General features: G+C 57.5%; 1 protein-coding gene across 7 annotated transcripts; it reads left to right on the top strand.

Moving 5' to 3' along the window:
* The first annotated feature begins 335 nt into the window (after window positions 1-335).
* PDGFA (platelet derived growth factor subunit A) lies at window positions 336-26,522 on the top strand. 7 transcript variants are annotated; one of them, XR_007519770.1, is made up of 9 exons: window positions 344-1,160; window positions 1,869-1,998; window positions 3,355-3,451; window positions 9,532-9,636; window positions 12,310-12,497; window positions 22,935-23,061; window positions 23,840-23,908; window positions 24,756-25,447; window positions 25,937-26,522. XR_007519770.1 is itself a non-coding variant. In XM_049905114.1 (8 exons), the coding sequence occupies exons 1-7, from the start codon at window positions 451-453 to the stop codon at window positions 23,893-23,895; spliced, it is 1,413 nt and encodes a 470-aa protein (XP_049761071.1). In that variant the 5' UTR covers window positions 345-450; the 3' UTR covers window positions 23,896-23,908; window positions 25,937-26,522. The 7 variants fall into 7 exon arrangements, 5 of the variants coding, with proteins under 5 accessions (XP_049761073.1, XP_049761071.1, XP_049761072.1 ...); XM_049905114.1 differs by lacking the exon at window positions 24,756-25,447 and having other exon boundaries at window positions 345-1,160; XM_049905117.1 differs by lacking the exon at window positions 24,756-25,447 and having other exon boundaries at window positions 348-726; window positions 3,355-3,447.
* Window positions 26,523-26,568: the final 46 nt, after the last annotated feature.

The raw sequence follows: 26,568 nt of genomic DNA, 5'->3' as shown, positions 1-26,568 counted from the left end.
GGATGAAAGACCGCCCGCGGGGCTGCGCCTTTACTGCCTTTGTCTGGCAGGAGGGCGGCCGCGGCGGGGCGCGGGCCTATTCCACAGGATGGGGGCAGGGAGGGCTAGGGGGTGGAATTCTTCTGGAACGCCCACCCACCCATCGGTAAGTCGCCTAGTCTCTAGAGGCCTCGGTCGTCTAGCTTTGGGCTCCGACGGTCGGCCAACCCCCGAGTCCTGGTACCAGGGATCGTCTGCCCCCTCGAGGGATGGACAGAGTGAGGGCTTCCGGGGCCGCCACCAGGCTCGCTCCCAACTGGTTTAGGCAGGCGTAACCCGTCCCGTCCAGGCGCCCCAGCCAGTTTGCGCCCAGCGGTCGGTCAGCATTCGGACCTCGGCCTCCGAGCGCATCGCGTTCTCGCAGAGCGCTCGGTGCTGCGCCCTGGCCTGAGGTGGCGCTCTGCGCGCCCCATGGTTCCCCAGGCTGGAGACCCAGACTCCGGGGCTTTTTTTTGGAGCATTCTCTTTCCTCCCTTCCCTTCCACCCCCTCGGTTCCGCTCAGGGCGCGGCCCGGCTTTCCGCGCGGGAGTGGGGGCATAGGGGCGTGGGGTCCCAGGGTGGGCCTGAGGCACCCTGCAGCCCCCTCCCCCGGCCTGGGCGCGCTCCCATCTGGAATGTGGGTGGAGGCTCCTTATTCCGGGGCCCCAGGCGTCGGCTACTGGGCGGGGGCGCGTGGCAGCCGCCAGGTGAGTGCCCTAGACGCGCCCCCAGGCCCACCCCACCTAGCCCCAGCTACTCGGCGCCCTCCTTTTATGGAGAGGGGAGGCAGGGGCTCCTGGGTCCTAACCGCGGTCAGAGAACGAGGGCCCAGGGGGAGGGGGCTGTTCCTCTTCTGCCCTTTTTGGCGCAGCAGCTCTGGGCGCTGTCCTTTCGCCGCCGCTGGGGCCAGGAGAACGAGACAGCGCCGGAGTCTTTTCTGCGGCGGCCTCCTCCCTTCCCCGCTGCCGCCGGGTGCCGCAGGATCGCAGCTGACACCGGCGGGTGGGAAGCCCGAGGGCGCGTGGGGAGCCCGGCCGGGCAGCGGGCTCGGAGCTGGGCGCGCAGTCTCGCTGGATGATGAGCCCGGGGGAGCAAGACTGTGTGGGCACTGCAGCTGCGGCGGCCCCCACGCGCTTCCGAGGTGCGGGTCCGGCCGGGATCCGGGGGCGGGGCGGGGGAGGGGCAGCGGCGCTATAACCCCCTCCCCGCCGCCGCCTGCCCCACACGCCCGCCGCGCGGAGCCCGCACAACTCCCGGAGCGCCGAGAGCGGCTCCTCCTCCTGCCCGGCTCCTGGCTTCTCGGCTCCGGGCGGCGGCGGCGGCGGAGGCGAGGCCCGAAAGGAGCCGCGACCAGGCGGCGGAGCGCGGCACCGGGACTGGGCCGAGGGTGCGCCGTGCTGGGCCGCGCCGGGCCCGGGCGACGGCGGGAGCGGCGCACAGGGCCGCCCGCAGCCGCAGGGAGAGCGCGGCGGCGGCCCGGGCCGGTCAGGCGCCCGGGCAGGTGACGGGCGGGGCGGCAGCGGCGGCTCCAGCCTGGCCCCAGGCCCTGGTGGCGCTGATGCCCGCGAGGCCGCGGACGCCCCGGCCGGCCGGCTCCTGAGCCCGCGCGGGGGAGCGAGCGCGGCGGCGGCGGCGGCCCCGGGGACGCTCCAAGGAGCAGGCCCGGCCCCGCCCCCGCCCTTCCGTCCCCACCCCCTCCCGGCGGCTCGCGGCTCCCGGCGGCGGCGGCGGCAGCGGCGGGCGCGCACTCCGCCTCCCCGCGCGGGCGCGCCGGCCTCTCAGCCCGCCGGCCCGGCCCGGCCCCGCCCGCCCGTGCCCTGAGGGATGGTCCTGCCTCTCGCCGCCACAGGAGCCCGGCTGCAGCGCCCGCCCCGCGGCCTCGCCTCCCCGCCGAGCCCCCCGCGCCTCGGGCCGCGATGAGGACCTGGGCTTGCCTACTGCTGCTCGGCTGCGGATACCTCGCCCATGCCCTGGCCGAGGTGGGTGCCACCCGCGCCGCGTCCCCGCGCGGCGCCCCCGGCGCACGCCCCCCGCCGGTCGGGCGCTCGGAGCTCTGCAGCGCGCATTTTGCTCGCTGCTGGGGAGGTCGATTTTTTAATTTTCCCAACTGGGTTCTATTTCTGCCATGCCTAAGTGTGTCTGGTGAGTTCCGAACGCGTTGCGTCGCTCGTCCGTGCAGGGACGGGGGGCGCGCGGGGCGGAGGAGCAAGGAGAAACTTCGGGGGGCGCGGGCTTCTTTCCGGGAGGGGTGACTGGGGCGCGGAGGCCGTGAGGCCCCGGGCTGCGGTGACCCGGGAAGGGGGTGTGAGCCCGCGGAGCCCAGGAGGGGTGGCGGCGGCCGGCGAACAGGTAGGGGCGTCGGCGGCGGCAGGAGCCCCCGGCGGGGCAGGGTGTGGGCACTGCGGAGCTGCAGCCCAGGCTCGGGCGGGCCGGCGCTGTCTCCCGCCCCGGGCCTGCTTACAGGTGGCTGAGCGAGGCTAACCGGGCTGGGCCAGGCGCCCGCGCCCTCCCACCTCCCGCGTCCCCACCCCCCTGAATCCGACTCCCCTGGAGCTCGGGCGTGATGAATGGCTTTCTCCAGCTCCCGTGGTGGGACCTTGGTGCTCCAGCCCCCGCGACCCCCGGCTCCTTTTAAGAATAGGGAAGGAATGAGGAGGGCCAGGTGGTGGGGGCCGTCTGGGCAGGGACCCGGGAGCTGCAAGAGGTAGACATTTAACCCCCAAGTTCCCGGGCAGCGTTGCCCAGCGCCAGCTGGATTTGGGGAGTCTCAGTCGGCACTAGGGCCGCTGCCGGGTTGGAGCCGGGGTGGGGCTAATGGGATGTGAGAGAGGAGACCCTCTCCTCCGCGCTCGGCCGGGATTCCGGGGCGTGAAATTTAAGCCCCCGGCTAGATTAAAGTGTTAGGGCTGCCTTGACTTTCGTTGCCGATCCGTGACGCATTTCAACTTGATCTTTCTAGATGCTGATTTTGCTATTAAATCAGAAACTCCCGGGGCCTCTTGCTGCCCCCAGACCTCCTGTAACTGACACCAAGGGCAGAGGGACTGGAGAGCGGGGGCTTTTGTTTGAAAATCTAAGGAGGGAACTTCCCCCTCCCCAAAGAGCAGACCTGGGAGGGGAGAACCCGGGGTCGTGCCCGGCCCCACCCTCATCCTCCTTCTCCAATGCTTGGGCAGGGGGTCCGAAGACCTGGCCGCGGGGTGCCGGCTTGGGCGACCGCCGCTGGGTTTAGGCTGGGTCGCGCGGGAGCTGTGGCCGGCTCTCTCCCGGGCCCAGGACCCACGCCGACTCTCGGCCCGGGCGCGCAACGCTGACCGTGTCGTCTCCGCTTGCAGGAAGCGGAGATCCCCCGCGAGGTGATCGAGCGACTGGCGCACAGTCAGATCCACAGCATCCGGGACCTGCAGCGACTCCTGGAGATAGACTCCGTAGGTAAATCGCGCTCCCTGCCCCGGGCACCCGGGAGGGCTGGGCGGGCGCGGGCCGCGCCAGGGCCAGGGCCGGGGGTGAATACGGCCTCCCCGCGCTTCGGGCCGGGCCCGGAGCCGCGCGCAGGAGCGGACCGAAAGGTCAGAATCCAATCCCTGGCCATAAAATCCTGAGCGCATGAGTCAGGAGTTTCTCTTCCAATCACCACTTTCTCTCCCGGCGTCGGCCGAGGGCTGCCTGCTTGCCCAGGGATTGTTTTTGCGTTTAAGGAAAATACAGTGTGTGTCACGGAAAGTTCAGCGCATAGAGGGCGCCGGAGCCGAGGCCCGCGGGCGGCGCCCCCGCCAGGTGTGCCGACCCGCGCGGGGCAGGCCGCAGGAGCGGGCAGAGCCGAGCCGGGCCTGGGCCAGAGCCCGAAGCGCGCAGGGAGTCCGCGTGGTCGAGGCCTGAGGAGGGGAAGCACCTAGTCCGAGGCCAGAGCAGCCAGGACCCGTTAGGGGCCCTTTGTGATCGCCACGAGCTGGTGCCTAGCCATGCCCGAGGGTTGGGCCTTTGTGGTTTGTGGAGGCCAGTGTCTGTCTTTTCATGACCCAATAAAAAAGGCCCGCCTTCTACACATCTGCTGTTTGGGGGCTATTTTTGGGTTCACCCTCAGGGCCTGGAGCCCAGCCACTTTAGAAAACAGTTTATTTGTAAAGCGGAGTTTTGAAGCTCTGGAGTGTTGCTTCAAGAGTTGAGCTAGACCCCGGGTGGCTGAGGTTAAAGGGGTCCCTTACCACTTTCTCCAGGTTAATAATCGTGGAGGGGTGGACTGGGCTGTCGCATTAGGTGGCTCACCTTTTGTGAGGACAGGGCAAGGTCTGTCCCTCTACCATCTTTGGGACATCCTTTTAAAATTCACTTTAGGCATGGGAATTCAAACCAGGGCAATACTCATATCCAAAAAAATGAATTGATTGGCTTAAAAAAAAAAATGCCCATCAGGAGTTTGTCAACAGGAGTCTGTAAAAGCTGCTGATGTTGGTTGGAGGAATTTTAGTGAGTTGAAGATTATTCTCCCTGCTAACTGCTGAGGGGGGGGGGGAGGAGGAATTAAGTAAAATCACATGGCCTAGTCATTTGGAAATTTGTACCTAATTATGGTGGTGGAGAGGCCTGAACTATTTTCGTTTCATGCCAAAACTATTTTCTAGCGAGGCACACGGTTTCTGTAGTTTCTTGACCCAGGAAATCCTCGGCTGATCCTTATCGCGAAGGGTTAGAATTTCACTTGGAGATCAGAGTTGGGCCAAGGAGGTGGTTTTGAGCTGGGTCCTTGATGTTTAACCCTGGGGAGAAGAGGATTTGGCTCTGGTTGGCTGGGGAAAACACTCGCCTGCACTTTGCTGGTCCCTGAAGGATTTGGATAAGTGAGGAGACGCATCCCAGAGAAGGTTCTTGGCTTTTTTTCTGGCCTGCAGAAGGGAGGCCCAGGGAGGGCCAGGGACACAGCAGGGAAATGGGCCATTGACTTTCTGCCTGCACCTTTCTTATTCTGGTCTCCGCCGCTCCACCTCCCCCACCCGTTAAAGCTTTTAGCATTTTGGCTCTGCAGGTTTATGCTGATGGCATTCCTGACCTGGGCCCCCGCCCCCCTCCCCGTGCCCAGGGCCTCTTTTGGAAGGGCTAGAAGGAAAGGCCTGGTGCACCAGCCAGGCCCAGGCCAGTGGGTTTCCAATGAACCTTCACACAGACGTTCCGGAGACATCTCCCCCACTTCCCCCCGCCCCCCGCCCCCCCCCCCCGCCCCGGGAGTGGAGCTGTGTGTCTGCTGTCAGACTTTCTGGGGTCTGCATACTATTCTTGGGGTGGGGCTTTGAGTGTGACAACAAGGGGGCCTCTAGGACCTTCCTTACCCACCTGTCCTATTCCAGTGGGAAATCTTGTGACACACCCCACTGTAAGTCTCCATCCTCCTGGTCCAGCACAGATTGGAACCCAGGCCCATAGGAGCTGCAGTCTCTTGAGAATAAGAGTTGAGCTAGTTGCTTCTAGAACTTATAATGGGGGAGGGGTCTTCCGCCAACTCCTGTCCCCACCCATGCAAAGTCCTAAGCAGCTGTGGGGGTAATTCTTTCATCCTTTGAACCCCCTTTATGGCCAGTCACTGGCTACTCTGCTGGGGGTACCCAGCTCTTCTGGGAGACTTTGAGGGTACAGGGGGTCAGTGAGAAAGGGGCTGGAGTGTGGAGGGAGACCCAGCTCACGGCGCCCACCTGCTTTCCTTAACCCACCTTGGTAACTCTCGGGCCCGCATTCTTAGCGTTGAGTCCCCTTAAGTAACAGATTCACACATGAGTGGGAAGTGGCGAAGGAGGGGGTCTTACACACTGACCTGGGGGACTCCCGACCCCCAAGGGGTGGAGCGTGATTTGCAGGCATGAGCCTGGACTCCCCGCAATGGGCCCTGATGCTGCGGAGTCCCCATTTTATCAGTACCAGTCGCTGTGTACGGCGACTGCAACTCATGGCGACCGCAACTCGTGGCGACCTAGTGTGTGTCAGAGTAGAACTGTGCTCCACAGGGCTTTCACTGATTTTCCAGAAGTAGATTGTGAGACCTTTCTTCCTAGTCCAACTTAGCGTGGAAGCTCCGCTGACACCTGTTCAGCATCCTAGCAACTTGGAAGCATCCGCTTACAGATACTTGCCGGCCGTGCATGAGGTGCGTTGGCCAGGAATCGAACCTGGGTCTCCTGCATAGATGAGGAATGTACCAGCGCCTCAGAAACCAGTCTCTGTTGAGTTGACTCCGACTCATGGAGACCCCATGTGTGTCAGAGGAGGACTGCGTTCCGTAGTGTTTTCACGGCTAATTTTTGGGAAGTAGATCACGAGACCTTTCTTCCGAGACACCTCCAGGTGGACTTGAATGCCAACCTTTTGGTTAGCAGCCGAGCCTGTTAACAGTTTGCAGCTCCTTGGTGTGGAATGTGGAGGCCCGAGGCGGTGGAACTCCATCCTGCACCAGTGTGTCCCACCGAGCAGTCAGCAGGTGTGTGCAGGAGGGATGAACGTGGGTTTGATTTCTCCCGTATGGCTCATAGGTCCAGAGATCTGCTTGTGGCCTTTTAATTATCAGTAGCCACGGGGCTTGGGGCCTATTTGTCGTGTGTGATGAGAACAGACCATTCAGCGCTGGGGCCCGCGGGAGAGCTTTGTTCTGGCAGGCGCCTGGCCGGGTGCCTGTGGGTCATTGAGTAACTGATCATAAATATCTCCATCCCGGGCCATTAACGCTCCAACCAGCGCTGATGGCGACCCATCCTCCGAGTTGTCATCGGACATCTGTGCATGAAAGACAAAAGGCAAGAGCCCTTGATTAACTGTCCTGAGAGTAGTTTTAGGGCATGATTCATGCTACGACTGCCTAGGCCTGGGCTGACTTGTAAGTTGCTGCTAGGGCGAGTTCCTTCCTTCTCGGCTCGCATAAATCAGAAATGGTGGCTTCTCCCCTTAGTGCGCTCAGCTCTTGGCTCTTGACCACCCATCTTGCATTTGGGGGCAAGGACTGGGCTTGTTTCTGCACTGTCTCTTGTCTCCGTTTCAGGTTTCAACCAGGTTGGTGCAATGGGAAGGCTATTGTCTTCTCTGTTTATTAAGCTGGGGGCAGGAGATCTGGGGTGGGAGGGGCTCCCTGAGCTAGGTGGACACAGCTAGTTCTGGAGGCTTAAATATGGGTCCCTGCCACCAGCAGATGGGCCTCACTTTCCCCATATGTAAAAAGGTGATAACACCTGCTGTATACATATGTAAGGACTACTAAGTCAATTCACACAAGCCTGGCTTGAGTAAAGCCTAGAAAAAAGACAGCCAGCAAAGTTATTGTTCAGTTTTCTCTTGCAAGTGGGAGTGGGCCAGTCAGTCCCCAGTTTGGAGATGGCAAGATGGCTGCCCCCAGAGGTGACTCATAAATATTGCCTTTTTCTCAAAAAATCCTTCTTCAAACAGTTGGCTGATGGGAAATTCTTAATGCATGAGTAGTTCTGTTCTGATCTTATTTTGGGTCAAAAAAAAAATTAGTGGCATTGGAATATTGAGTCATTTTAAGTAAAAAGTTGGGCTCACAATCCGGTCTTTTAAAAGATGGCATCTTTTGCTATGTACACCTTCTGCATGGTTTGGGCCTTCGTTTTGAAGGAGCGTGGGTTTCAGGCTCGACAGGGTTGGGAGGAAGCTAGGTTTTTCCTGTTGGTTTGTGGACTGTTATTGATGCTCATGTGGTCTGGGCAGCAAGGGAATCCATCTGCTTGTCCTGCACCAACGAGGAGACGGCCTCTGGTATGGAGCAGTAGCCGTGACGTCACACGGACCTCTCAGGGAGAGGAGGCCCCAAGATGGGGTCATTACGTGGGCAAAAAAGTCTTTGGATAGCAGCGGGAGGTACTGGCTACTGGGGTGCATTATTGGGGGACAGTAGTGGTTCACTGGTGGAATTCTTACCTTCCCTTCAGGAGACCTGGGTTCGATTCTTGGCCAGTGCACTTCATGTGCGGCCCCCACCCATCTTGTCATTGGAGGCTTGTGTACTACTTTGACACTGAGCAGGTTTCAGCAGACTAAGATGAACTAGAAAGAAAGGCCTGGTAATCTACGTCCAAATATCAGCCAAGGAAAACTCTACAGTCCAATCTGCAACCGATCATGAGAATGGTGAAGGAAGGGGCAGCCTTTTCTTCCGTTGTGCATGGGTTCGCCATGAGTCAGGCCAATGCCACGGTGGCTAACTACAAACTCTCGGCCTAGTTGCCCTCTGGGTATATACTAGGGAGACAGGATGGAAGGAGGTGGGAAGGGACAGGACCCCCAACTGGGTCCAGAGGGCTCAGGGAGCTGAGGCCAGGTGCTACCCCCCACATCAAGGTGGGTGGCCAACTGTATGTTCCTCTAAACCCCCCCCCCCCGCCCAATTTTCTCTGCTGGAATCTGAAACCAGAGACTCTTGAGCCTGTCTAAGGGGACAGGGAGGGGGAGAGGATGAGAAGGCAGCACTAGAAGGGGGGGTGGTACTGGGCCGCAGTTGGCCTCCGGGGCTGGGGTTCTAGGTACGGATCTTAGCTCTGGGGCCAGTTGCTCCGGAGTCTGAGAAGCGTCCCTTCTCTGCACCTAGCCTCCCTTGGCAACACCAGGCTCTCTAACCCAGGGGCTTACCACTTTCCTGTTTGCAAGCTGTCTCCCCTCCTGCCTGCTGAGTATAGGACCTGTTTCCCTGGGACTCCTGTCTCCATCAGCAGAGGCTGGCTGGTTTTGCGTTCGGCGAAAGGCCAGGCTCACCCTCGTGCTCTTTCTCATGGCCTCTCGCCCTCATAGTAGACTTATTTCAGGAACAAGTGGGATCTGGCCGAGGGCCCAGAGTCTGGCGTTGCTTCCGATGCCCCTCAAAGGTTAGGATGCTTCAAGGAAGGTTTGTTTAGTGAGGGGGGGGGAAGGGAGCCACAAACACACACACACAAACACACACACACACACACACTCACAGATTCAACCCGAGAAATCCCAGCAAGATTATTCCTGGATTTCAGCCTTCTGAGTTGGGAGCTTTGGGTCCTTGGAGGGTGGGATGGGTGGCCCCAGGGCCTCCTTTGAGGAGGTACAATGGGGGACCAACCGCAGCTCTTTCCATCTGAGTCCTCAGCATTGCTGAGTGGTCCAGCAGGGGCCGCTACATTTTGGGGGCCTCAGCATAGCCTTTGCTGAGGTTGATGGGGACATTTTGGGGAGTTGCAAACCATTCTCACTCAGGGGACCCCAACCACCTTGTGGGGGGCCAGGCCTGCTCTTTGTACCCAGCTGGCCTTCAAAGTTGACTTAGAAGGAGAGCTGCTGAGCAGACGGTGGCATCTGGGTGTGTGTGAGCTGGTCCCCCATCCAGGTGTGTGCAAGCTTGTCCCTGCTCAGGTGCATGTGACTGGTTCCCCCCATCCAGGTGTGTGCGAGCTGGTCTCTATCCAGCTGTGTATGAGCTGGTCCCCTCACTCAGGTGGGCAAGTGGGTCCCCACTTAGGTGTGTGCAAACTGGTCCCCATTTCACTTTTTACCTGCAGGGACTGAGGATGCTTTGGAGCCAAGCCTGAGAGCCCGGGGGGCCCACGCCTCCAGGCATGCCCCCGAGAGGCGGCCAGTGCCTGTTCGGAGGAAGAGGAGTATTGGTAAGAGGGTGCTGGGGGAGATGGGCTGAGGCCGAGGGTGCTACAGGGGCTGGGCAGCACTCCCTGACTCTGGCCCCTGGGGAGCTGCTTGGTGTTCGCCTCTGGGTCTGCCGGCCTCTGCATTTGTGGCCATCGGCTGGTCACTTGGCCCTGTTAGCTCAACAGCTCTGAAGGGCTGCCTGTCTGTGGGGTCTCATTGCCCCACCAGTCCCACCCCGCTATGGTCTTGGCCTCGTGCGGACACTTTCAGGGGGAAGAGACTGTGTGAATTCCTGAAGTGCCCGTTCCTGTTGCAGCACGCTTGCCGGAGCCCTGAGCTGGAAAATGTGGCTGCGTTTAATTTCCAATTCATAAGCAGGAGCTCAGTGCTCCCGGCTATCAGCTTAAAAACAGACAGTGGGGGCTGGGGGACTGGGAGAGGCATGGGGTGGGGGGCTGGGAGAGGTGGGAATGGAGTGAATGAGACATGCTTGCTCCCCCCAACACATGGCTCTCAGGATAACTGGTTTAGGGGTCATCTTGCAGACTGTACCTCACGTCTGTCTGGTCGCTTGGAGAGAGGACTGGCTGATTCAGAAAGTTGGTGGGGCCTCATGGGCCCTCTGGTGCTCAGCTGGGACGGGGAGCCCTTCTCAGCCAGGACAGGGTAGGGGGAGGCCCCACAACCCTGTTCTGGCTGCCTGGGTTGGACCTCACCCCTCGCTGTGTGACCTTGGGCAAGCCCCCATACCGTTGAGCCTTAGTTTCCTTCAAGCAGATCGTTTTTTATTTTCTACCTCTAGTGGGGAATGGGGGTGAGTAATCATACCTTATGCCCGCAGGCCCCCCATAACGTTCGCACCACTACTGAACCTTTTATACTACCCCACCCCTACCCCAAACCCATCTCAAAGGCCAGGACCCTCCCCCAGTACCACAGAGCCCCTCTCTCCAGGCCTGTCCTGATAGGTTAGGGAAACTGAGTTCTAATGGGAGGGCATAGCTATAGGAAATAAGGGATCGCATTGAGGGGCTTGGCCATGTTGACCCCCATGCTTTCCTGGCAGGCCTGGGGCTGGCAGGTGGCCTGGCCCTTCCTACAGCCCAGAGCAGTGCACTGTGGGGCCCTGGGTGCTTGGCTTGTTCTGGGGGGACCCAATGCCCTCTTCCTGACACTGTCCACTGGTACACCTCCTGGCGTTCCAAGAAGAGGGACCCCAGGGAAGTGTGGCAGGCCTGCCTTGTGCTTCTTGCGCTGGGCTGAGTGTTCGGGGTGGCTGTGTGTGGACCTTAGAAAGGGTGGGGCCATCTTCTGCCAGGCCATCCCGGATCTCCCCCAACTCTGGGGCTGGGACTTCGTGACTGCCTCTGTAGGCTGGCTGGGGCCCGGTGTGTGGCGTCCCGTTGGCCCACGTAGATGTCACCAGCAGCTGTGATGGGTCGAACAGCTGGGTGTTGCGGCCTTACCTAGTAAGGCAGTGGGGCGGCATCAGCCCCAGCGAGGCTCCCTCGGCTCGCTGATCACGCCTGGTGTCCAGACAAGGTTGTGGGCTGTACAGAGCGGCCTGTGCCCTGAGTGAGTGTTCACAGAGAGCAAAGCAGAAAATAGAGCCATCACTATCCCTGGTGAGGGGCCCGGAATCAGGGCATTTGTGTCCTCATGTTTCCACCCTCTCCGGACTCCCGTCCTGCAGGAATGTATTTTTACTTTAAAATTTCATTAAGGTGAAATATAAATAGCAAAATGTTTACCACTTTAACCATTTTTAAGTGGCATTTGTCACATTTGCTATGTCGTGCAACTGTCACCCCTATCTGTTTTATCTGTTTCCGAAGGTTTTCCATCACCCCCAACAGAAACTCAGCACCCCTTCAGCAACAGCTCTTTCTTGCCCCCTCCCAGCCCCTGGAAACCTCTAATCTACTTTCTGTCTCTCTGCATTTGCCTGTTCTGGATATTTTGCTTAAGTGGAATTATGCAGTATTTGCTCTTTTGTGGCCAGCCTGCTTTGGACATGATGGTCTCAGAGCCCCACCACATACCCTTCCCAGGACCCTCTGGGTCATCTGGTCACTGTTTTTTACGGCTGAGCCACAGTTGACCTTCCCCGATGCCCCACCCGGGTGTGGCCATGGGAACCTTGGTGCATGTGGGGTCTAGAGCCCTGGAAGGGAGTGACTGTCTGTGTGGGCTTCGTCCCTTCCAGGACCAGGGTTTGGCTGGGGGCTACCATCGGCTCTGGGCTGGCCCCTTTCTCGTGGAATAGGGCCCTGGCTTCCGTTTCATTGGCACTGCACCCTGCACCCAGGAGGAGCTTCCTAGCACTCAGAATTGAAGGGGTAAATGGGCTGCCTGAGGCTTCGAGGTCACAGCCTCCCAGCCCTGCCATTACCAGACCGACCAGGCTCCCCGAGCTCTACACCCTGCCCCACAGTCATGTGGCCTCTAGTATCATTGCCCCTAGTGTCATGGGCTCCTTTTTGCCTGGACCACCGCTCCTTCATACTCACCCTTGGCCAGCTCTGCAGCACCTCAGGGCACCTTGGGAGGGGGCTCTGTCTGCCTATGCGGGCCATTCTGCCACTCCCCCCCAGTGCTGTGGATACCCGCTGCCTGGGCTGGGACCCCTGCAGCCTGGGGGGAGAGGCTGACGGGGGACAGGGCCGGCATTCACCGCAGCCCTGCCTCTGCAGAGGAAGCCATCCCTGCTATCTGCAAGACCAGGACGGTCATCTATGAGATACCTCGGAGCCAGATCGACCCCACCTCCGCCAACTTCCTGATCTGGCCACAGTGCGTGGAGGTGAAGCGCTGCACTGGCTGCTGTAATACCAGCAGCATCAAGTGCCAGCCCTCGCGTGTGCACCACCGCAATGTGAAGGTGAGCCCGCCCCTGGGCCCTGGACCCAGGGACCCCACCCCATGGACCTCATGACCCCCAGACCCATCCCCATGTACCCTGTCTCCATGGACCCCATGACTCAAAGACCCTATGGACCCCAGAACCTGCCCCACGGCCCCCAGACCCGTGGACCCCATGGACCCCAGACTATGGTTCATGGACCTCACAACTCAAGGACCCCATGGACCCCAGAACCTGCCCTACAGATCCCATGATCCATGATCCACGAGCCCTGGACCCTATGATCCATGGATCCCATGACTCACAATCCACAGGCCCCACGGCCCCTGCCTGCTCCTGCCCCAAGGTCCCCTGCTCCACAACCTCCACTGAACTATGCCCTCCCAAGCCTTTACAATGTGCTGTCAGCCAGGCGATGTGGTGGGTGGACACATGTGTTCCCATTTCCATGGCAGGCACACTGAGACCCTGGGAGACAGTGAGCAGTGGTAGGGTCAGAACTTGAACTTCAGTTGTGGGTGTGGGGGCTGGCTTCTGAGAGGGTTGGAGGGCAAGGAGGCCTTACCGCTTTGGCCAGTTCTGAGCTGCTTTGGCCTCTTGGATGGGTCTTTTGAGGGCCTCACCTGACTTGGGAGCTGCCTGGCGTGTGGCAATCCCGTCTTATGGAAGGACTTGGGCGTGCTGGGCCGGGTTGCAGCACATGGGCCTGAGGACTCCCGCTGTCTAGCGTGACACCCAGACTCTGGTTTGTGGGAGGACCTGCTCCCTGAGCACAGGGAGGAAAGTTAGTTGCTGGGGGATCAGACAGAGCTGATTTCTCCTCCCACCAGCTTTGGGACCCTGGGCATGTCCCTTACTATGATGGGGCTCTGTCCCCTCACCTGTAATGGGGTAGTGCCCCTAACCCATGGGAACTCTCTGAGGTTGGGTGCTACCAGATATGCCGTTGACTGAGGTCTTTTGGAGTGGGGTTCCTCGGTCCAACCATCTCCTTCTTTCAGCTTCTGGTGTGATGGGAGGTACTCAGGAACGCAGTGGCTTAGGGGGGCCATCTCTGGGGTTACTGGGAGCTGCACACACCTGGCCACCTGCCACAAAGCCCCTCTCGGGGTAGGGCCTGGCTGTGTGACCTCCAAAGGTAGCACTGGGGGATTTAGGTAGGCTACCCTCAAGTTACATGTGGAGGTTCTTTGTTCTCCCTGCTTTATTCCCTGGGGACAATTCTACTTCTCCAGGCCCCTCTGGGCATCCATGTTTCTGAGGTACCTCCGGCTTTGGTGAGGCACAGCTGAGGCTGGGACCTCCCCTAGGCTTTCCTACTGGGGGAGGTAGCCCTTTCAGGGTTCCTCTTGCTGGGGACTGGATTTGGCTGGGCTAAGGCATGTCATGATATCCCATGTGACCCTCGGCAGTGGGGGTGAATCAGGGCAGTGGAGACAGGTGGGTCTTGCCCCATAGGTCTGGGGGCCACAGGGTGTGGTTTTGGATCCCCATCTGGTTGGAACCCACCTCATAAGGAGCAGGAGCAGGTGAACCCTCGATGGGGTCAGGGTTCATTGTCTTTGCAATGTGTTGCTGTTGAAGTTTTCTTTGAGAAAAACCAAACCCGTTGGCACTGGCGTTGATTCTAACTCATGATAACCCTATGTGTGTCAGAGTAGTACTGTGCTCCATGGGATTGTCAACGGCTGTCATCTTTGGGAAGCAGGTTGCCGGGCCTTTCTTCCAAGGTACCTCTGAATGGACTTGAATCTCCAAACTTTAGGTTAGTTATTATTATGATTAGCTACCATTGAGTCAGTTCCAACTCATGGCAACCCCACATGTGTGAGAGTAGAACTGTGCTCCTAGGGTTTTCAATAGCTGATTTTTTTGATCACCAGGCTTTTCTTCCGAGTGCCTCTGGGTGAGTTTGGCCTGTCACTCTTTTGGTTAGTAGTTGAGTGCAAACTGTTTGCACCAAGTCTATTCCTTGAATACAAATGATTTTAGCCCCTCACCCCACTCAAAACCTACTCTGGAATCAGCCTTGGTCGCTGAACAAGATGCCAGGAAAATTTTCATAATTAGGTTTTTTTGGGGCTCTTAATTGTCAGACAGCCCAGAACATTGGCCCCAAGGTGTCTATGGCAGTGCTCCTGACCTCAGGGACTGCCCCGGTGCTCTGGGCACTGAGCAAGCAGGTCCCACATCTTCCTGTCCTGGGATCTCTCCAGGGCTGATCACCCCCTTAAACACCCCTAAGTGCTTGTCTGGGGTCTCCTTCCTGCCTTCAGAGCCTGCTTTGTTTGGGTGGGAGAGAGCGGGCATTGCTCAGGCCCAAGTTGCTTAACTGGCATCTCCATACTTGACAAGTGGTGGGGATTCTCCTCGGCTGCACCCAGCATTGACCTCCCCACACACCTGCCCCATGTTCATTTGTTAAGGGGGGAAACTGAGGCCTGAGGGGGTTGGCCCTGTACCCCTCTTCAATACTGTTCTGCCCATGGGTCTCCCCTGCTGCCTCCCCACCCCACCACCACCACTGTGTGATCCAGCATCCTCTGTCTTCTGGCCCCCAGGGGGGTGGCAGTGGGAGGTGGGCATATGAGTGTCTTGGGGCTGCTGTACCAAGTACCACAAACCATGTCTCAAAACATCAGGAATTTACCATCTCACAGTTCTGGAGGCTGGGAGTCTGAGATCATGGTGTCAGCCATGTCGATTCCTTCTGAGGCTCTGAGGGAGGATCTATTCCATGCTTTTCTCCCAGCTTCTGGTAGCTCCAGGCATTCTTTAGCTTGTAGCTTCAAAGGCCCAATTTTCAAACAAGGTCAAGTTCATAGGTACTGGATCTAGGACTTCAGCATATCTTCTTGGGGGACACCATTCACCCCATACCTGGGTTCCATGAGCTCCAAGGGTCTGGGATAGCTGAGGTCTTTCTTGGTCACTGGAGAGCAGGATGTCTAAATCAGATCTCCCCATTATGGGTGCAGAGGGGCTGTCCTCAGGCATCCAGGCAGGAGTTTTGGGGTGCAGGGTATGGAAATGAAATGGGTCGACTCATTCGAGGAGCTTGGCCTGTGGGCTCTGGCTCTGGGGACCCTCATGCCCCCATCCTTGCTTCCCATAGAGGAAGAACAGGAGCCCTCATTCTGGGGTGGGGGGTTTCCAAAGCCCCATGTCTGGGGATCCAGCAGGGGATCCAGCAATTGCCTGTACAGCACAGTATGTGTGGGGGGTTCTTCCTAGGAAAGGCACCATCTCTACCCTGGGCCCAGGTCCAATGGCCGTGGCAGGTGGTGGGGCTGGGGTTCAAGGTACAGACCACCTACATCAGGCCGGCAGCACCCTTCGTACCAAGGCTGTGAGTGGCGCCTGCCCGAGGTCACAGAGGGCCTGGTTCAGGGCTGGGCCCTCAAACCCAGGCCCCTTCCTGTTCTCCCCCATTGGAACATTGGGAGGAAAACATCCGGGCTGGACACTGGGGGCCTGGAAGAGTGGATAGCACCAGGGGACAGAGAGGAACAGGAGGCCCATTGTAGAGACGGACTGGCCTGTTCCATATGGGGCCAGGGCGGACGTTGACCTGGGGGCTCGGGCATTGGCCCCGAGAAGCCCCAGATTTGGACTGAGCGCCTTTGTGGTGGGTGCTGGACATGGAGAGGACATGGAGGGTGGTGGGAGGCAGCCTTGCCTGTCTCCCTGGGTGGTGGGGGTGGGGGCTATATTTCCTGGTTTAAGTTTCTCTGCTCCTGGCCTTTGGCCTTTGATTCAAGTTTAAAATTCTCTTTATTAGAAGGTCAAGCTTGCTGAGGCCAGGGTCACCCCTGCTGTCCCAGTGGGGAGCTGTCCAGTGTAGGGTCTGCTAAAGGCCGCCCTGGGCCTTGTGGTCTGAGGAGTGTGACCTAGGCCCCTGTAAGCCCTGTGGAGGCAACTGAGGCCCCAGACTTCACCACCTACACCCTGCACAAGGCTGGGTCTCTGGTGGCTGCCCTGACTTCAAGGGCCTGTGCTGGGCTCTGCTCTTTTCTGGGACCAGCCTCCAAGGGCAGCAGCTGGACATAGAGCCTTTGGAGGAACCAGCCTCTTCTGGCCCACCCCCACCCAGGGATCACCAGGGCTAGGGGAAGGTGGTGGGGGTCCAGGCTGGCTCTGCTGCATGCTTGCCCCACTAACTGTTCCTGGGTGCTGAGCATGGCTCTGTAATTGGACATGTGGTCATCCTCTGTCCCCAGGGCTGGGGCTGACACTGGGTCCCTCCCTGATCCCCCCATGAGTCGGGTGCGTGGAGTGGAGGGACATGAGATGTGTGGCCTGCACAAAGCAGGGAGGACTGAGTTCTATGGTCACAGCCTGATGTCCGCTTGGCCCCTGCCCTGCCCAGACCTGGGTTGCTGCTGTAGTAGTCACAGTGAAGGAGCTGATGAGTCTAAATGGCCCACCTCTCACCATCTGGAGGGCTCATTCTATTTTACTCCTCAAGAACATGGACAGCTGGGAAGTCAAACGGTCGCCATTTTGAGTTGACATAGCCCTTGCGGGATGACCGGAGTTTTATCAGCAAATGGCCTCGACCCCCAGCTCTCTAGAACTGATGACAAGCCCCTCAGCTGCACAGAGCTGTTGTTGCGGCTCCTCCTTACCTGGACCCCGCCCTCTGGGAGGTGGAGGTTGGGGTGTGTCCATCTGTGGTGCCGACACAGGGCCTGGTGCTGAGCTGGGAAGGGTGTTTGGGAAGAGGTTGTTTGGGGCCTGGTCCAGGGTCTTTTAGAAACACAGTGGCTTTGGCAGCACTGAACTCATGTGGGGGTTTCAGAGTTCCTAGTGGTCCATGGGGTGAGGAAGGGTTTGGGGGTGGGGTACACCCTCTGTCAGCTGGGTGAGGGCCCCTAGTCAGGTTAGTGGGCCTCAGGTAGCCAGAACCTGGGGTCCTTTTGTTCTCAGGGGTGCTCTGGGCCCTCTGATTGGGGGAGGGACCCTACCACTTCAATGTATTTAGCCAGTTTGGTGAAGAATATTGAATATCCTGGGGACTGCCGGAAGAACAAATAGATCGGCCTTAAAAGAAATAGAATCAAAATGCACCTTAGAAGTGAGGATGGCGAGATTTCGGCGTGCTTACTTTGGATGCATTATCAGGAAAGAACGGTGGCTAGAAAAAAGGGTGTCATGTTGGGCAAAGTAGAGGGCCACCGAAAATGGCCGAAACCCTCAGTGAGATGGGTTGACACAATAGTCGTAACAACGGGTCCAAATGTATCAAAGATGATGGAGATGGCGCAGGACGGGGCAGCATGTCATTCTGTTGTGCAGATGGTCACCATGAGTTGGAGCCCACTAAACAGCAACTGACAAGTGAAGCCTCTGGAAATCCATCCCATTCGCAGTGGATGAGAAATTGAGAGGGGGAGGCTGTGGAGGCTCATGGGAATATCACATCTGAAGCAGAGGGGCTCAACTGCCAATCGTAACCCATCAGGAAGATTTCTCTGACTCAGAAAGGGCCTCTGAGGGCGTTAAGCCCAGTTCCTTCAGCTTGTAGAGCTAAGAGAGAGGGGCATATTCAAGGTCTCTTGAAGACTGGGGAGACAGTGAGAGAAGGGAGAAGGGGCCTGGTCTAGCATCGAGGGTTTAGAGCTGCCTCAGTTTCCTCATCTGTGAAATGGGCAGCATTGTGTCCCAATGTTAGCTGTGTGGGTTACGTGTGACTGGTAGGTGCGATTGGTAAATGGTTGTTTTTATTATTGATCGATTCTGCCTTGAGGCTCTAAAGATAGTCTGGAGTGCAGTGGGGTGTCCCTTGCAGGCTGGGGGCTAGGGACACGATGTCCAGCAGGAATTTGGGGCCTGTTGGCCTTGTGTGTCTTCCTAGAAGAGGGGCGGCCATCACAGAATGGATTGGCTCTGAGGAGCATACAGGTGTCATAATTGTGGTTCAGGTGTGCTTTATAGTGGGGAGACGAGTGTCTGGGCTGTTAAGGTGAGAGACACACCCAAGGGAGAAGAAAGGGAGGGGCGTGGGGACTCCCCACTTGGAAGGTTCCGGAATGGCGTCTAGGGGCCGAGGTGAAGCGAATGAGAGTCCTGAGGACGCTGTCACCTCAGCTCTCTGTGCATGGGTTGTGTGCAGGAGGCATTGGAGAATTTAATATTCTCTGTGCATTCTTGGGGAAAAATGTGGCCATTTCCTGGCCAGACAGAGGTGGCGGAACAGCCTGGAATCCTCACATACCCAGGGGCAGGTGCAATCATAAACCGCTGTTTGTTTTTTCTGATAAAATGGGCTGTCTGGGGAGAGAGTGGGTTCCTAGACCGGGAGGCCCTTGTGCACTCCCCTCCCTGTGGGGCCTGGGGAGGGGCCAGGAGGTGTCTGCTGTCTGTGTGGGGAGAGGGACCAGCCTGAACTCTGCTGCAAGGTGGGCGAGCAGCTTTCCTGAACCTCATATTTGCCCTGAAGAGGGATCTAGGCGAGGCTGCTTATTGAACAAAGGGGCCGGGTTGTCCCAGGGCCAGAGCAGGCAGCCGCCCTGCCCAGTTCAGCCCTGGACCGAGAACCCAGGCCAGCTGCCTGTGGCCCTGCCTTCTACCCTCCCAGCAGAGGCCAGGGTGGTGGGCAACTCAGGCCTTGGGAAGGATGTGAGATCAGGGCCCCTCTGTCCCACCTGCTGGGGGCTGGGTGGGCAAGGGTTGCGAGGTCCTGTATGGGTGGAACTGGTCCCGTTTGTACCCCCTGAGGCCCCAGTCTGGGCAGATTCCAGGTCTGGGCTGGTTGGCTGTGGTGCTGGGTAGTCAAGTCCAGGCCTGCCCACCCCAGTGTCTTTGAGGGAGGGGACCCCTCACCTGCCCACCGTGTGGCACAGAAACTTGAGCTATATGGGCAGAGCAGACCACCCTGTGGTCCCCAGGCTCACCCCAGCCACGTCCTCTGACCCAGGTTGGTGGTGCCAGGGCTGATCTCGGGAGGGCGGGTGCTGAGTTAAAACATCGCTGGCAGCAGCGGCTCCTCTGGGAAGGCAGCGCTGTCCCGCTTTCTGGGCCTCGATTCACCCTCACCACACCCCTAGAGGTGGGGTGGTCGCCATCCCCATTTTATAGATGGGAAGGTTGAGGCTCTGACAGGCCTGATGTGACTGCACCCACGTGCTCCTCTGGGCCTGATGTCCTGGTATGAGTCTAGGGGATCACAGGATGACCTGCCCTGCCCACATAGCTCAAGTTTCTACTCCCCCCCGGCAGGCAAGGGGTCCCAGGTATGAGCAGGGGAGACCCTGTCCCAAAAGTGAAGTGGGCTGGGATCGCAGCTCCCTCCCTGCACCCTGAATGCGAGTTTCTCCTGGAACTCCCTGACTGACGTAGTGAAACCTCTCGCCACAGCCCCTTTTCTGGCCGGGCTCCTGACCCTGCTGAGTTCGTGCCGCACCCCACATCTGTGAGCGCATGCCTGGTGCAGGGCGTTCACACCCGGGCAGCACATACCACTTCACACGTTGGACGGGCACCTTTGCACCCCGGGTTGATGATTAACACAGCCGCTTTTCGAGGCCACAGTGAGCCGTGCAACCCTGTCCATTGCCGAGAGCAGCTTATCTGGTGGGTAGGCTGGGCACAGGGTTGACTATACTGCCTGGGTCCTCACGACCCTCTGCATGGAGCCTGGACAGCCCCTTCCCAGACTGCCTGGGGTCGGGGGGAGGCAGAGGCCTCTGAGAGGGGGCATCCAGCCTGGATCTGGGGTCTCCTCACCCGTTCACTGCAGCTCTGCTCATGCCAGAACTAGGGTGGGCTCTGTCTCCTCCTGGCCCCCTTTTCCCCAGTGGATGTTGAGGGGCCGCTCTGGATATGGCTCAGTCGGCACCAAGCTCCACACCAGCCAGATACGGGCTGGAGGTGACAGAGCCTCTTATGGGCCTGGAGAAAGGGACTGCAGGAGAGTCTGAGGGCAGGCGGGCAGAGGTGCTATGCCAGTGCCCTGGGGAGGCCGTGACAAGGACCACAAGCTGAGAGGCTGATAAGAACAGAAATTTACACTGTCTTTCAGTTCTGGAGGCTAGGAGTCTGAATTCAGAGCATCAGAGCTATGCTCCCTCGGAGGGCTCTAGGGACTTCTGGTGGCCCCAGGGGTCCCTTGGTTTGTAAATGCTATGTCTCTCCTCTTTTATAAGACAGCACTCAAATGAAATTAGGGACGTTGGTGGTTCAGTGGTAGAATTTTTGCCTCTCATTCAGGAGACCTGGGTTCAATTCCTGGCCGACGTGACTCATGCGAAGCCACCATCCATCTGCCCGTGGAGGCTTACGTGTTGCCGTGATGCTGAACAGGTTTTAGCGAAGCTTCTAGACTAAGATGGACTAGTAAGAAAGGCCTGACAATCTACTTTTGAAAATCAGCTGATGAAAATTCTGTGGACCACAATGGTCTGATATGCAACCAATCATAGGGATGGCACAGGACTGGGCAGCGTTTTGTTCTGTTGTTTGTGCGGTCACCATGAGGTAGGTGATAGGATTACGATCCCTCCCACTCCAGTATGAACTCAAGTTAACGGACAACGCCTTCAAAGACACTGTTTCCAAACAAGGCCACGTTCACAGGTACAGGGGTCGGGACTTGAACGTATCTTTGGGGGACACTGTTCCACTCCCAGTAAATGGTCATTGTTCCCAATTATGGGCCTGGTAAATGAGCTGTCTGGGGCTCTGGGCAAGGGAAGTAAGTACGTTGTGGGGCGTGGAGAATGAATGGGGCAGGCTTTGTGGAAGAGGTGGCTGAGGAGTCGGGGCTTCCCAGCAGGGGCAGACAGGACCTGGTGGGCACTGGTTGGGGGATTTGTATGAGACTTGGACAGAAGCTGGGCGGGGGGGGAGCACTATGGTCTGACCATGGACAGTACTGTGAGGTGGTTTGGAACACCAGCTCCGGAGCTGGCCGCCCATGTCACATTCTAACGCTGCCACTTAGAGCCTGTGTGTCATCCCTGGAAAGGGGGCAGCCCTGTGCTTCAGTTTCCCTTCTATAATATGGAAGTTGTTAGGAAGGTAAATGAGTTAGAGAGCTGATGTTTGGATTGTCCCTCACAAGGAAGATGACGAAGAGAAAGCCTTCTCTGACTTGTCCGTAAGTGGGAGAAATGAGGGAGGGGCGGAAGTACTTCGGCGCAGTAGCAATGCTGAGTGCTCAATAGCCAGTTGTTGTCAAGTTGCCTGACACATGGTGACCCCAAGTTTGTCAGAGTGGAACTCTGCTCCATAGGATTGTCAATGGCTGTGACCTTTCAGAATTAGATTGCCAGGCCTTTCTTCCAAGGCACCTCTGGGTAGACACGACCCTCCAACCCTTTGGTTAGCAGTTGAGCATGTTACTGTTTGTACCATCCAGGGACTCCTTGAGTGCTCACTAGGATGGTTTATTGAATGCTGTGTGCACGCTACGTGTGCATGTGTGTGTGTTTGGGAGTGGAGTTGAGTTCCCATACCAGGATGCACTGGTCCCCAGGGCCCAATGTGGGGGCACAGGAAGGGCCAGGGTTCCTGCTCTGCGGGTTGAGGGGGAATTCCATCTCTCCCCCTCCACTCTTGAGCCCTGGGGACTGCACCTCTGGGACCTGTGCCCTGGACTGGTGAGTGGTGTGGAGATAGGCCTGCCTCGAGGTAACCCTGCACCCAGGGAGGTGAGGCCGGCTTGGCCCCTAGATGGTTGGCGATGCCCTTTGGCTGGCTCAGGTCTGGAGCAGGTGCCCCTGGCCACATTCCTACTTTCTGGTCCTCCCTGCTGCCCTTTGCCAGAAAGCCACAGCCTGCCCTTGGCTGCTCCTCCAGGAGTCTGCCTGGCTGGCTTCTGAGACTGTGCTGGGATTCCCAACCTGTGTTGCCCCGAAATGGCTGGGCTTCCATGGGGTAGGAGGAGACCCTCCGTGTGGGCAGTAGCTGGGCCAGCAGCACCCGGAGACTCCTGGCCTCTTGAGCACTGAGTCTAGCTCTGTGCGGGGTCACCCAGCAGCCACCTTCAGGGGCTTCATGAGCTGTGTTTGTCCTTGAGCTGGATGTGGAGGGCCAGGCAGGGGAGGGCTTCCTGAGTGAGGGTCTGCATTGAGCTAAGTTCGGCACGCTTCCTAGTCTGTGTTGTTGTTGGGTTTTTTATGTATGTCTTTGTTAATAAAAGTACGTTTGAAAGAATTTCCCACAGCCCAGCTGTATAGAAAATACTTGAACGAACTCCTCCCTCCCCCATTCCACTGAGGGACCCTACGTTTAGAGCTCATCCTTCAAGCCTCTTCTCAGGCACGTGGGAGCCTTTTGGATGGGTTTCTTTTAAACAGAAAGGAGATCAACTCACAAATACTGTGCTACAGCTTGTAGGCCCCCCTACTCCGCCTAGACCTGCCCTCCACACCATCAGGTAGGTGCCCTGCGGGCCTCCTGCTCCAGAGGGTCTCGACATTGCTGCTCATGGCGGCTCTGTTCTCTTGGCAGGTGGCCAAAGTGGAGTATGTCAGGAAGAAGCCAAAATTAAAAGAAGTCCAGGTGAGGCTGGAGGAGCACCTGGAGTGCACGTGTACGACCTCGAACCTGAACCCAGATTATCGGGAAGAGGAGACCGGTGAGTGGTGCTACCATTACTGTTGTTATTATGTTATTCTTTTTTTCATTTAAGGAAGGTTCCTCAAACCTTGCTGCAGGGGTTTTTGGGAGTGGTTTCTTTGAAGAGGAGCCTCCGGGTGGTGCAAACAATGAACACCCTTGGCTGCTAACCAAAAGGTTGGAGGTTCGAGCCCATCCAGAGGCACCTCAGAAGAAAGGCCTGGCGATCTATTTCCAAAAAAATCAGCCACTGAAAACTCTGTGGAGCACAGTTCCACTCTGACACACTTGGGGTTGCCATGAGTCCAGGGTTGGCTTGCTGGGCTGTAGGATTTGAGGTTGCGCTGTCTTCTTAACCTCGGGGAGTACACCCGTGGGGAACCTGCTACAGGCCCAAACGTCCTACCCGAGGGCCGTGCAGGGCAAAACCATGGGCGGAGCTGCGGTTCTGGGGAAGAGGCCGTCAGAACCATGTGAGCAACAGCTGGTGGCGAATTTTGAGTCCAGCACACTGGACCAGCCAACTGGGGTACGGTGTAGACATGGCTATGGTGTAGACGGAGGACATGTGGACAGGCTGCCCCAAGCCTTGACCTTCACCCTTCAGGGCGGACTTTGCCCAGAGGCAGCGGGGCGTGGGGACCCACTGCTGTGGCCGCCCTGAAGGGGGGGTGGGGGGACCAGGAAGTGCCGAGTTTTCTGCAGAAAGATAAACACCACAGGTATTTATTGCTTCAGTTTTCTACCCAACAGCCTTCCCCTAGGCCCTCTCACCCTCCCTGCCCTTTTGTTAACAGGAAGGCCTAGGGAATCAGGTAAAAAACGGAAGCGAAAAAGGTTAAAGCCCACCTAGAGCGGCTAACCAGGTAGGACCTGTCTGTTGGAACCCCACCGGGGAGGGAGACGCAATCAATTCTGATCACACTGGCCAATCACACTGCCATCTGGAGAGGAGAGGACGCTGATTGGCCTTGATCGCTCTGCCGCTTCCGGTGTTGCTGGCTGTGGGTCTCCTGTCTCCTGATCCCTGGCCGACGGCCCTTTCCCTGCTCTGGAGCCACCTCCTTAGCTTGGCCTTTCTTTTTTCTTGATTGGGGAGGCAGAAACAGTCACACATACGTGAATTTGCTGGCGGGTGATAAGAGTTGGCGTGTTTGGGTTTCCTGAGCAGCTGAGGGGCAACCCTGACATTGCCTAACTGGTATCACTTTGGGTAAGTCCCTCATCCCATTTGACACATGGAAGAACTGAGGCTTATAGAGTTGACAGACAAGGATTGTTGAAGGCTAGATTGATCCTGTCTGCAATTGCTTAATCACTGGTGTCCCGGGGTGGTACAAATGGTTAAGTACTTGGCTACTAACCGAAAGGTTGGTGATGCAAATTCACCCAGAGGCACCTCAGAAGAAAGGCCTGGTGACCTCCTTCCAAAAGATCACAGCCATTGAAAACCGTCTAGAACACCGTTCTACTCTGACATACAAGGGGTCACCATGAGTTAGAGTCGACTTGACAACAACTGGCTTTTATCAATGTACAGGGCTATTGGTTACTGTATTACAAATGGTAGTGGGCTGCTAATAAGATCCCAGAAGTAACAGGTTCAGATGAGGTAGAAGTTCTTGATGGGACCAGAGCAGATACTCAATCACAAGGTATCTGTTTTCTTTCTGTTGGTGGTGTTTCCATCCTCCGGGCTGCCTCATGCTCCAGAGTAGCTGCCAGAGCTCCAGAAATCACACCCATGTTCTAAGCTGGAAGAAAGAAGAAGACGAGGGGAAGAGCAAAGAACCTTGTAGAGAGCTTTCCCAGAACTCCTGCCTGGTGGCTTTGCTTTTATCTCAGTGGCCATCCCTCCATGCAAGGAACCAAGGAAATAGTCTTTTTAGGGAGATACCTTGGTCCTCAGGAGACAGTGGGGTTGGGGCAACCACAGGCATCCCAAAGAGGCTGTTTGAGGGCTTCTCGCTCCTTAATGTTGGCCTGTCTGGCCCGACCTTAGCCTCCTGACCCATGAAAATCCGTGGCATCTAAAACAAACAGTTATAAGAGGCAGCTCTTCAGAGGCAGTGTGTCTGAGAGCCTGGCTCTTCTGGGCAGCGTGGGCCTGGAGGGGTCTGTAGGGTCAGGGAGCATTTGAGGTCGGAGGGTCAGGTCCATTCATGGGGATCCACGTGGGAGGGAAGTGTCTACTTGGAAGGGCTCTGAAGCAGCGAAAACAATCCCCAGCCTTTGCTTTAGCTAGCCCGAAGGTGTGGCGTGGTGGGCGGTCTTGTGCCTGCCGGTGGATGCGGCCTCTGGAGCATTATGTTCAGGTCTCCACCATATGGCTGATGGCATGAATCCTGCAGTCAAAGACAAGTGGGTGTGCTCCGTGTACCTGGCTAACCTGCAGGCTCTGGCAGGTGGGTGGCACATGTGTAAGAATGAGACATAGAATGGGGAGAAGCCTTAAAGCTGCTCTTCGCTCAAAGTAGGTGCCCAACTTTGCCTGGCCACAGAGACCCCTTCCAGCTGGTGGCACCATCCTCAGGGCTGCCTCAAAGCCTAAAATGGCTGCTGGAGCTCCAGAAATCGCACCCATGCTCTAGACTCTAGGCTTCTAAGAGGAAGGTGGGAAAGAAAGGAAGAAAAGAATCTTTTGGGCCTCAGTTTCTTTCATCTGTACAATGGGAAGATGGGGCTTGCTTTCAACTTATGTTCTGTGAGATGCTATGAGCCTAGTCCCAACCCTGGCCAGGGTGTTGGCAGCAAAGGTAGCAAGGCAAATTGCATTTAAACAGTGTCCTGGAAACTTTATATCCTAAGGCTTGCTGCATTCGCCGTTGACGCTGTGCTGTGTCTGCACAGCGGCCCTACTCATTCTCAGTGTCTGTCTCTCCCTCTCCTTGCAGACGTGAGGTGAGGACCAGCCGGCAGCCCTTCCCCAGGACACGGATGTCCATGGCGTGTTACATTCCTGAACCTACTATGTACGGTGCTTTACTGCCAGCGTGCGATCTTTGTTCTCCTCCGTGAAAACTGTCTCCAAGAACACTCCGGAGAACAAAGAGACAGTGTACATTTGTCTAATGTGACATCAAAGCAAGTATTGTAGCACTCAGTGAAGAATAAGAGGCTTCCTTGTCAAAAAAAAAAAAAAAAAAAAGGAGCGAGAGAGAGAGAAATTAAAAACAGAACCACAAAACATGACGCAAACAAAAATGACCCACCAGAAAACATCCACACGGTTGGCTGAGAGGAGGACGCCCAGTGTGATGGGGGTGATGGACATCGCAGCAGCAGACTGGATTTCTGTCACAGGTGCTTTTGGCCAAGGATGTGGAGCTGGCTTTCTGGATGAGGGCCACGCAGGAGCCAGGAATGTTCTAGAAACCGCCACGCTGATGTTCGGAGCCACGCCTCCTCGCTCACACGTAGTGTTTAAGTCTATACAGAAACCTTGGGAGCCTTAAGTGGATTTTTTTTTTTTTTTTTTTTACACCATAAAGTGATTATTAAGCTTTCCTTTTTACTCTTCGCCTAG

This window comes from Elephas maximus, chromosome 12 (genome assembly GCF_024166365.1).
Source record: "Elephas maximus indicus isolate mEleMax1 chromosome 12, mEleMax1 primary haplotype, whole genome shotgun sequence".
Taxonomy (NCBI): Eukaryota; Metazoa; Chordata; class Mammalia; order Proboscidea; family Elephantidae; genus Elephas; species Elephas maximus.
This window is presented reverse-complemented; position numbering and strand designations above follow the sequence as displayed.